Source organism: Symphodus melops (genome assembly GCF_947650265.1).
Source record: "Symphodus melops genome assembly, chromosome: 20".
Lineage (NCBI taxonomy): Eukaryota > Metazoa > Chordata > Actinopteri > Labriformes > Labridae > Symphodus > Symphodus melops.
In genome coordinates, this window is record NC_136710.1 from 18828931 (window position 1) to 18839694 (window position 10764).

The 10764-nt window shown below is 42.9% G+C and overlaps 1 protein-coding gene and 1 long non-coding RNA gene across 9 annotated transcripts; both read left to right on the forward strand.

Annotated features, from left to right (window-relative positions):
- The first annotated feature begins 73 nt into the window (after window positions 1–73).
- LOC306841921 lies at window positions 74–2006 on the forward strand. 4 transcript variants are annotated; one of them, XR_013781625.1, is made up of 5 exons: window positions 74–151; window positions 466–630; window positions 1495–1665; window positions 1742–1855; window positions 1940–2006. It is a non-coding gene; the product is annotated as an uncharacterized lncRNA (long non-coding RNA). The 4 variants fall into 4 exon arrangements; XR_013781626.1 differs by having other exon boundaries at window positions 1498–1665; XR_013781627.1 differs by lacking the exons at window positions 74–151; window positions 466–630 and adding an exon at window positions 741–810 and having other exon boundaries at window positions 1498–1665.
- Window positions 2007–4334: 2328 nt separating this feature from the next.
- Window positions 4335–10411, forward strand: LOC306841298 (uncharacterized protein). Of its 5 annotated transcripts, none has more exons than XM_079371095.1 (8): window positions 5912–6019; window positions 6533–6697; window positions 7312–7482; window positions 7559–7672; window positions 7757–7811; window positions 9490–9647; window positions 9744–9861; window positions 10199–10411. In XM_079371095.1, exons 3-8 carry the CDS (start codon window positions 7401–7403, stop codon window positions 10248–10250), a joined length of 579 nt encoding a protein of 192 aa, XP_079227221.1. In that variant the 5' UTR covers window positions 5912–6019; window positions 6533–6697; window positions 7312–7400; the 3' UTR covers window positions 10251–10411. The 5 variants fall into 5 exon arrangements, 3 of the variants coding, with proteins under 3 accessions (XP_079227221.1, XP_079227220.1, XP_079227222.1); XM_079371094.1 differs by having other exon boundaries at window positions 7315–7482; XM_079371096.1 differs by lacking the exons at window positions 5912–6019; window positions 6533–6697 and adding an exon at window positions 6792–6852 and having other exon boundaries at window positions 7315–7482.
- Window positions 10412–10764: the final 353 nt, after the last annotated feature.

Sequence of the window (10764 nt, forward strand, 5' to 3'; positions counted from 1 at the left end):
TGTAAGGCTGGTTGCTTAGTTACCGCCTGTCATACTCGTAGCACGCACTGATTCGGCTCAGAGTCTGAGATCGGTTGAGGGTGTCGTACTGATTCTGGAAAAATCTACAGTATTCAGGAGCACAAACCTTTCCCACAATGCAAAGCTCCAGGTGAGAGATTGATATGACAGACAGCAATGAGCATCGTAACAAGGATGACAATCAGAACAAACCACACAAACATCTGCTTTGATTCTCTCCATCATAAAAAACCGTGGTGCTAGATGCCCTAGCGGTGATGACACGCGTCACGTGTACAGAGGATGTAGTCATCGTGTCAGGGCCGTGGGTTTGAATCTGACCTCGGCCCTTCGCTGCGTGACTCCTCTTGACACGTCTCTCTTCAGCTGTCCGATCCAATAAAGGTCAAAAAATAGCCCCCCAAAAAAAGTCCAAATAAAAATCACTGCCAAATCTCTACACAGCCAACAAGAGGAGAACTTCCTGATGTGATCTTTTCACGTTGAGGAGGATGGCCAAAAGTGGCCGAGCAGGAACCTCCGGTCTTAAAAAATGAAGCCGGTGTGGAAGTGCAAAAATCCTGCAGTTTGTGAAGTGTCCACTAGAGGGTGGCTGCAGAAGCACAGGAAGTAAACAAACATGTTTACAGCCTGGTACAACAAAAACAAAATGGGAGCTCACTGTGTGTGTGTGTGTGTGTGTGTGTGTGTGTGTGGGGGGGGGGGGGGGGGGTTTTGAACGACCTTGTTTTGATTTTGTGAACGATACGCGTTATCCATATTTGGGCGTGTAGCTGACATGACTGACAGGTGGGTGTGATGTAACGGTTCGTCAGGTTTAAAACCTCCTGTGAGATTTTTTTAAAAAAAGGGTCAGAAAAGTAGGTCACCTTTAAGCAAACAGATTTGGTTTGTGCAATGTGGTTTCATGTTTTGACTCGTTATGCGGGGTCTGTACGGAGCCCGTCATCGGGCCCCTCATTAACCCACGCAGGGCCTCCAAGGAAATTGACATCCCATTGTTGCGTTATTTGTCCCTCAGACTTATCTATGTTCATTGATAACCACACCCATTTGATATCAGATGGGCTTTTCTTAAATGATGCAACACACTTCTTCTGAACTCAGCAGTTCTACTCTGACTTTGTGGTTTAAATTTGTTACTCTATTGCACGCATGCACAAGTTGCACAAGTTTCACTTTCTTATAGTCTTGTTTTATACTCCATTTTATTTAACTTAGTACTTTTTGCACATTTAGGTTTATTAATGTAAATAATATTTATCTTTTTTACCTTGTTTTATTTTATTTACCGTACCTTCTTTATCTACATTGCACCGTGGGGAGGGGGGAAACGTCATTTCGATTTCACTGTATGTCTGACATATTTTGGAATTGACAAATAAAGAACCTTGAACCTTGAACCTCAAACATCACTTGGGACATGCCCAACGATGAGCCTCGTCCCATTTGACATGTTTTTTTGATGATAAGCAGATTCTGCAGTTTATTAACCTGTGCTCAGGAGGGAAGACGCAGTCAGCCTGGCCTCAGTGTGCAGCGAGGCCTCGATCTGCAGAAACATGCGCTGGGCGGTGCTGGTCAGTGTGGTGCTCGTGAACATCGTCTGGATCCTTTTCTTCTTCACGACAGATGATTCCTCAGGTAGGAGAAAGCTGCACGGATCAGTGTGTGACGGCTGTGTGTTCACACAGTGAAGTGAAGGTGGCTCTGTTTGCAGTGACGGTGTGGAGGAGAAGCGCTGAGGAGGAAGAGCTGATTGGAGAGTTCTGTCTTCAGCTTCCACAAGTGAACGTCTCCTTGAATCAAAGCAGCAGCACCGTCACGTCTGAAGGTACGTGCATGTCTCTGCTGCGAGGAGACGAACACATACAAACTGTGGGTTTTACTTTTTTACCGCTCGTTTCTTATCCAACAGAAAACAAGACTTTGAAAGCGCAGACTTCAAAACCAGAAGCTGAAACTCCCATCATGTAAGTCAGTGTTATTTATCACGAATGACTGGTTATCTTTAGGTCATGTGTGTGTTAAACCGCTTCACAATGTTGGGGATTTTCCACGGCGGCAACATTACGTTGGGGTTTTATGATGTAACATTTAGTTGTCGAATTAAATTTAATAATTAAGTTTACTTAATTATTAAAATAAATCAATAATTGTTATTAAACTGAGTTTAATAAACCTTGGGGCACCACCCTGTAAACGGGGAACAACCAAAATATTACAAATATCAGTCTCAAAATTTGTTAATTAAATACCAATATCATTAATAATTAATAATCTGTATTTAATTGAAGGTGTGAAATCCGAACACAAAGCCCTTTCACCCAGCCTAAGTCACAATGTGAATCCACAGTAATCACAAACAACTGCTCTTTAAATTATAACAGAATTTATTTAACAAAGCAACATCAAGTTAATCAATGAAACTTAATCAAACAAACTATTGCAAGCTAAACTACAGGTAACAAACAAAACAAACAAGCGTGGCACGTGTGTGTGTGTGTGTGTGTGTGTGTGTGTGTGTGTGTGTGTGTGTGTGTGTGTGTGTGTGTGTGTGTGTGTGTGTGTGTGTGTGTGTGTGTTTCTGTGAGAGTGAGAGAGAGAGAGGGAGACCACACGTGGTCACGTGATGGCGGACACAGAACGTGATCTACGTTTCAGCAGCGTCTGGAAAGCCACAGATCTCCATGTGTGTGCGTCTGTCGAAAGGTGCGTGTGTGTAAAGCGAGAGAGCGAGAGAGAAAACAAGCGCACCTCAGAAGCTCAATCTCAGCCTGGAGCTCACCACAACTCAGAGCATAGTTTACTTCACTAACAGAAGCCAGCGGCCGGATTTGTATCAGACGGCGTTCACACTAGTCTTTCTGATAGTGAGTCTATTACCCGGTTATGACGTGAGAGCTCACAGGGAAACACACGGGACATAGCGGCACAAATAAAGGAAACAAAAGAGATTTTACTCTGGTAAAATCTAAGACACAGTGGTCAAACACCAAGCAAATATTATCACCGTTTCACAATAATAACTCAGTTATTAACACACTCTCTATATCTAACTGCCCAGACCTAGCTAAGCCTCACTTGTAACCGTTTTGTCCACGGTTGATGAAAGGAAGAAAAGAGGTCCTGGAACGGTCTTCCTGCAGTTGTTTGGAGATGGCGGTGCGTCCAAAAGGGTTGAGCAGGGCCGTAGTGTCCTCCGTCGAGCGAGGTGATCTCCGTGGGTGTCCTTTCTTTAAAGGACGGAACGAGACGTAATCCTTACAGTCTCTCTCAATACCGTTTTACTATGGGAGAAATAAGACGCTCTTCTTTGAGATGTGTTCAAGTGGATGATCTAGGCTCGGAAATTAGGACGTCGGTATGCTTCAAGGCCTTGGATCAGCTGCGTGCCAAAACCTTTAAACAAAGAGAAGCGTGTTGGGAAACAGGAAGCAGATGGGGTATCCTCGGACGTCGCCAGACGACGTTTGAAAGAGAGAGAGAGAAGGCGCATGGCCGGTTTTAACCCTCCCAAACTTCACACCTATGTGTTAGGTGTGGCAAAGCATTCTGGGAGTACCTGCAAGGCATGCTGGGATATAGAGTCTTTTGTCGTAGTTCTCCAAACGTACACAGCCTGAACTTTGCCATCCTGGCTGGACCCAACAACAACAATCCTGACTTCCAAACCAGAGACTCAGGCTAAAATCAACGCTCATGCTTTGCGGTGTGCAGTTTCTTAAGTTCTCCTCCTTTGATGATGTGCAGATGATGAGGAAAAATCCGCTGACACTGACTTGCTTGTAATGTAAGACATTTATTTACAAAGTCAAGAAACAGCATCAGTCCAGGTTAGCCATGGTACCTGGGAGAGTCACCAGCCAAATGTGAACCCTCTCGAACAAAGAAAGACACGAGTATTTATACAGCATTGGTCAAAGAAAACAGAAAACCATCCAAGTCCTTATTTGGACTTAGGACAACAACTGTTACCCTCCTTAAACTTACTCTGAACGTATGGCCTTAACATTTACAATTCCATGCAGGGTTGACTTTTATTATCTCCTTCTCGGGATCAACACCTGTTTACTCCTGTTTAGACCCAAATGTTATCCTACTCAGTCTTAAAGAAACGACCCCTAATAAACCACTTCATGCTCTTTGGTGTTAAACCAAGCTCTTCTTGAGACCACTAATTGCTTTAACATAAGTTCACATTTTAACAGCACACTTACAGTTCACATAACTGTTCATCTAACATTGTGTTGCATGTATAATACACTTCAGGTGCAAACGGGTGCTGGAGGTTTATTTTCCTTTAAATGTTGCACCTGAATCTTTGTCTTCCAGTGAGTGCAGCGCTGAGAACGTCATCACCACAACTCCTTCGACGACAGGAAGTATGAAATTATGAAAGTATGAAAGTCCTTTGAATCTGCTCTCTTTGAGGACCTCTCCAAGTCTTTAACTTCTTCTTCAGGGGCAAACGGACTGGAGAACTGCTGCTTCAAATTTTACCCGAGGAGGATGAGCAAAGACAAGATCGTCTCGTATTCCATGACGGATGAGCGCTGCCCGAAGATCGGAGTCATGTGAGTGTTTGATCCCAGTGAGACGCTTCCAGTTTGTTACAGAAACATCCTGATTAGGTCAGGCTTTTATTTTGAACGTTTTTAACATGTTCAGGTGAAGGTTTTCATACAAACCTTTATTTTATTTATTTTTAGACATCTTTATACAAAGTACGATTTTTTTTCCCCCTTAACGACCGGACACATGCAGGGCAAAGATACTGACGCTTTTTTTCCCTGGTATTGTTATGAGCAGGGAGTCGGGGTGAAATGACAGGACACAATAATCTGCTGACAGTCCTCACAAGGTGTTTGAAACTACAGAGAATATGTATAAATAAGAGTGGTGACAGATAATAATAATAATAATAATAATAATAATAATAATAGTAATAATAGTAGTAATAATACTACATTTATTTATTATTATTATTATCTGTCATCACTCTTTTTATTTATACACACATATTATTTATGTATTATACATTATTTATACACAGATATAAAGAACGTGTAGATTCAGGATTCTTTCATTGATTTATCTACAGACGCAAAAAAGACAAAATGTTTCCTCCCAGACACGAAAGCAGTGTGACAGAAAGAAAATAACAATATAAACGTGTAACTTATATATATATACCTTAAATCTACTAAGGGATACAATCAGATAAAATAATTACAATAAAAATAGTAATTGTTTTATTGTTTTAAATGTGAATTTGTACTTTTGTAGAAAGGGTTAACTTGTTGTGAAATGGAGTAGTTCACTTTCCAGATTCAGATTTATTCTTAAATCGGTTTTTAATTGAAGTTTACAATCTGTCACATTGATTATTATTTAAAAAACTAAACACAGCTGTCGTCCTGTGGGATCTTTATTTTGTTCCTTCCATCTGAAACAAAGAGGATGAATTCTCCATCTTGAATTCTAAAATCATTTTCTCTCTTTTCCTTCCAGCCTGCAGACGCAGAAGTCTAAGAAAGTCTGTGCAGATCCAAACCTCTCCTGGGTCGAGGGCATCATGAGACATGTGGACGAGAAGTCCTTTTAAACCAACTTCCTGTCAGTCCATGCACTGTAACAGCATGCCCATATATGGTCGTAAAGTTTTTATTAATGTGAAAATCTACTCAATTCGAGAGGAGCCTTTTAAACCCTGACTATGCTTATAAACCGACTTCTAATCTTTTGTCTTTAAACTTTATAAAACAACTTTTTAACAACGTCTGAATAAAAAAACATCACTCTTCTCTTGTCTGTTTGTTTTCTGGGACATTTCACGCTGTAAGGCTGGTTGCTTAGTTACCGCCTGTCATACTCGTAGCACGCACTGATTCGGCTCAGAGTCTGAGATCGGCAGAGTGTTGAGGGTGTCGTACTGATTCTGGAAAAATCTACAGTATTCAGGAGCACAAACCTTTCCCACAATGCAAAGCGCCAGGTGAGAGATTGATATGACAGACAGCAATGAGCATCGTAACAAGGATGACAATCAGAACAAACCACACAAACATCTGTTTTGATTCTCTCCATCATATAAAACCGTGGTGCTAGATGCCCTAGCGGTGATGACACGCGTCACGTGTACAGAGGATGTAGTCATCGTGTCAGGGCCGTGGGTTTGAATCTGACCTCGGCCCTTCGCTGCGTGACTCCTCTTGACACGTCTCTCTTCAGCTGTCCGATCCAATAAAGGTCAAAAAATAGCCCCCCAAAAAAAGTCCAAATAAAAATCACTCTTTCAGACTGTAAGTGGATGATTCACAGTCGCAGCGTTTGCTGTCATCTTGGCTGCAGCTGAGTCTGGCGTCCTGCAGAATCACCAGCAGTATTTATGGCAGACTTCGTTGGACAGTTCTGTTCGTCAGCAGATTCTAAAACAGACTTCATGTTGAAGATCTGTCAACAGGAAGTTCCTGTTCCGCAGTCGTCAAACGGCCAAATCTCTACACAGCCAACAAGAGGAGAACTTCCTGATGTGATCTTTTCACGGTGAGGAGGATGGCCAAAAGTGGCCGAGCAGGAACCTCCGGTCTTAAAAAATGAAGCCGGTGTGGAAGTGCAAAAATCCTGCAGTTTGTGAAGTGTCCACTAGAGGGTGGCTGCAGAAGCACAGGAAGTAAACAAACATGTTTACAGCCTGGTACAACAAAAACAAAATGGGAGCTCACTGTGTGTGTGTGTGTGGGGGGGGGGGGTTTGAACGACCTTGTTTTGATTTTGTGAACGATACGTGTTATCCATATTTGGGCGTGTAGCTGACATGGCTGACAGGTGGGTGTGATGTAACGGTTCGTCAGGAGGCTTAAAACCCGCCTCGTTGTAACGCTACATGTGAGATAAAAAAAAAAGAAAGAAAAAAGGGTCAGAAAAGTAGGTCACCTTTAAGCAAACAGATTTGGTTTGTGCATTGTGGTTTAATGTTTTGACTCGTTATGCGGGGTCTGTACGGAGCCCGTCATCGGGCCCCTCATTAACCCAAGCAGGGCCTCCAAGGAAATTGACATCCCATTGTTGCCATGGTTGCGTTATTTGTCCCTCAGACTTCTCTATGTTCATTGATAACCACACCCATTTGATGTCAGATGGGCTTTTCTTAAATGATGCAACACACTTCTTCTGAACTCAGCGGATCTAATCTGACTTTGTGGTTTTAATTTGTTACTCAAACATCACTTGGTACATGCCCAACGATGAGCCTCGTCCCATTTGACATGTTTTTTTGATGATAAGCAGATTCTGCAGCTTATTAACCTGTGCTCAGGAGGGAAGACGCAGTCAGCCTGGCCTCAGCGTGCAGCGAGGCCTCGATCTGCAGAAACATGCGCTGGGCGGTGCTGGTCAGTGTGGTGCTCGTGAACATCGTCTGGATCCTTTTCTTCTTCACGACAGATGATTCCTCAGGTAGGAGAAAGCTGCACGGATCAGTGTGTGACGGCTGTGTGTTCACACAGTGAAGTGAAGGTGGCTCTGTTTGCAGTGACGGTGTGGAGGAGAAGCGCTGAGGAGGAAGAGCTGATTGGAGAGTTCTGTCTTCAGCTTCCACATGTTGACGTCTCCTTGAATCAAAGCAGCAGCACCGTCACGTCTGAAGGTACGTGCATGTCTCTGCTGCGAGGAGACGAACACATACAAACTGTGGGTTTTACTTTTTTACCGCTCGTTTCTTATCCAACAGAAAACAAGACTTTGAAAGCGCAGACTTCAAAACCAGAAGCTGAAACTCCCATCATGTAAGTCAGTGTTATTTATCACGAATGACTGGTGATCTTTAGGTCATGTGTGTGTTAAACCGCTTCACAACAATCCTGTTTTTTAGACTTCCAAACCAGAGACTAGAACAGAAACACAGGTTACTAACAACGAAGGATTGCACCGTCATTATCTTTATTTTCAGAGCAGGAGAACACACACACAGTGAACGTTTATTTAGGTTTATTTAGCAGAGAGCCAGAAGGTCCAGCTCACGAATGAACTGTCGACAAACACTGGCAACACGGCATTTAATTCTTCTGCAGCATGCAGGAGCTGATACTACAACAAGGTGAGCCTGAGTTACCTCCTCTCAGGAGAGGGAGGAGAGAGAGAGAGAGGGAGGAGAGAGGGAGAGAGGGAAGAGAGAGAGAGAGAGAGAGAGAGAGAGGGAGGAGAGAGAGAGGGAGAGAGAGAGAGAGGGAAGAGAGAGAGAGAGGGAAGAGAGAGAGAGAGAGAGAGAGGGAGGAGAGAGGGAGGAGAGAGAGAGGGAGGAGAGAGGGAGGAGAGAGAGAGGGAGGAGAGAGGGAGGAGAGAGAGAGGAAGGAGAGAGAGGGAGGAGAGAGAGAGAGAGAGAGAGAGAGAGAGAGAGAGAGAGAGAGAGAGAGACCACAGCACATAACATTCATCTACCTCCGTCCCTTTTTATCCTCATCAATCGATCTCTTTAATGCAAAGTCGGCTCGGTGATTTTTTTGTGGGTTTTTTGTTTGTTGTATTTCCTGTTTAGGACAGCTGAGCAGAGACAGGAAGTGTGTGTGTGTGTGTGTGTGTGTGTGTGTGTGTGGGGGGGGGCGGGGGGGGGGGAGGATGGGTGTTGTTACATGCAGCAAAGGGCCGCGTAGGAGGCGCTGAAATGATGTCGAGCTTCATACACGCCACATCAAACATCTCTGCTCGGTTATGTGGTGACCCTTAAGTCAGAGGTGTGTCCAGAGGAGGGTCCGAGGGGGACTCCCTTTGAAAATCTATCTGCTCACTGTAACTGACTTTTAGCAGAGGCGAGACTGCTGGAGGTTTATTTTCCTTTAAATGTTGCACTGTGGCGACACTATTCTGAGTTATCACACACAAACTGACACTTTATTCTGGAGGGTCAGTTTCCGGGGTGGAGGTGTAAATAAAGAGAGGGTTCCGGTGCCGCGGGATTATGACTCTGTATGTGAAGTGAGTTGCAAAATAAAGCAGTGGAGACTCAGAGATACTTTCGTTCTTTTTCTCTTCGACCTCCACAGCACCTGATTTTAATTAGTTATTAAAATGTAGAACAAATACTCCACACATCTATTTCAGCAGGCAGGTGCATAAGAGATTACTTTAAAAAAAAAATTAAACTTACAAAAATGTGGGGAAAAAAACCAAACCCTTGATGAGCTCCGGTTCTGTACGATCAGGTTGTTGTTTTAATACTTTAAATTCTTCTTCTTTTTCTGTGTCTCAAGACATCTCTCAAAAAAAACATTCTTTGATTTGTTTATTTGTTTATTTATTTATTCCCAACATGTAACATAAGACAAAGGTGAATATACAAAAAAAGGACATAAAATAAATAATAATGACAAACAGTGGAAAGTATGATTCAGAAGAAAATAAAAATAAAAAAACAAAACAAAGTGTGTTTTTAAAATCTTATGAGGTGAACTCTTCCTCTGTTGTTAGGGACGACTATGAGACAACCAGTCGTGCACCTGACCCGGGCCTGACCTCCACTGGGGTCGTTTCTACTGAAAGCTCCGCCCCTTTTCGAGTCGCGGTCAACAACAACCCTGAGGAAGATGACCACCGCAATGTCTCCACACCTGAATCTTTGTCTTCCAGTGAGTGCAGCGCTGAGAACGTCATCACCACAACTCCTTTGACTACAGGAAGTATGAAATTAACTTGATAAAAACTTTTTATTTTTATTTTTTAAGAAATCCCGTCACACTGCTGCCAAGACGACTCGCCGAGACTTCCCTCTGACTTCAGCTGGGAACATGGTACAATTTTGGAAGCTCAGGCTCCACCTGAATGTCCGACTGTAGCTACAGTGTGAGTACAAGACAAAACCTTCAGCGTCATTTAAACAGCTGATTTATAACGACGACAACAAGGCAAACTCAGGGATTACACATCCTGTGTGTGTTCGTACAGATGCTCACACTAAACTAATCAGAATTCATTTCTCCACTTTCAGTTCAAAAAGGTTTCTGAAAAATGAAAAATTTAAATCTGAAAAACATTTGGACTTTTATGGAAGCTTATTGCATTCATCAGGGGTATTTTCAGTAAATGTTTAACGTTAACTTGAGACAGGAATCTATCCTGAATGTATTTCAGAAGCAGGACTTTATATCTGTGAAGAACACCTCATCTATTTCTTTTGCAGGGTGAAAACAAAGTCAGGCCAACGATTCTGTTACTATCCAGACGCTCTGTGAAGGAAGAAAGAAAGACATCATCTGTCCCCCGCTGTGAGACATTTTAAGCTTTGGTCCTTTCTGCTTTATGTTGTAGTAAACGATGTTAATAAAATGAACATCAAAAACTCTGATAACATTCGTTAGCTTGAACCTTTGATTGTATATTAATGTGGACGGCACGTCAAGTTTTCCTTTGTTGTGCAAATGTGAAGCCAAAGAAAAAAAATCGATCTTGGTCTGTATTTTAGTTTTATTCCCCGGTCCCGTCCGCCACCTTCCAGAGTTAAGATCCAAGTGACACGCCTGCTGCATGTGAGACGATCACTTCTCATCGTGTCCATCTCGCCCTGTCTTTGTCTCGGTCTGGTCTCGGCCTCGATCCCTTAACGTTTCCTGCTACAAGCAGCAGTTCTTGGAGCAAGTGGCGCCCTCTAGTGTTAAAAAAAAATGAAGCCGATGTGAAAGTTTGTTGAGGCTGACTGTAGAGAGGAATGAATCATGAATCAACATGTTTACAGCCTGGTTTAAAAAA

What these genes read in the sequence shown, in the direction of transcription:
- LOC306841298 (XM_079371095.1), top strand. Translation starts at nt 7,401, where the DNA reads ATGCGCTGGGCGGTGCTGGTCAGTGTGGTGCTCGTGAACATCGTCTGG. An exon ending in CAGCACCGTCACGTCTGAAG is followed by an intron (nt 7,673 to 7,756) that starts GTACGTGCATGT and finishes CTTATCCAACAG; the next exon opens with AAAACAAGACTTTGAAAGCG. An exon ending in ACCTGAATCTTTGTCTTCCA is followed by an intron (nt 9,648 to 9,743) that starts GTGAGTGCAGCG and finishes TTATTTTTTAAG; the next exon opens with AAATCCCGTCACACTGCTGC.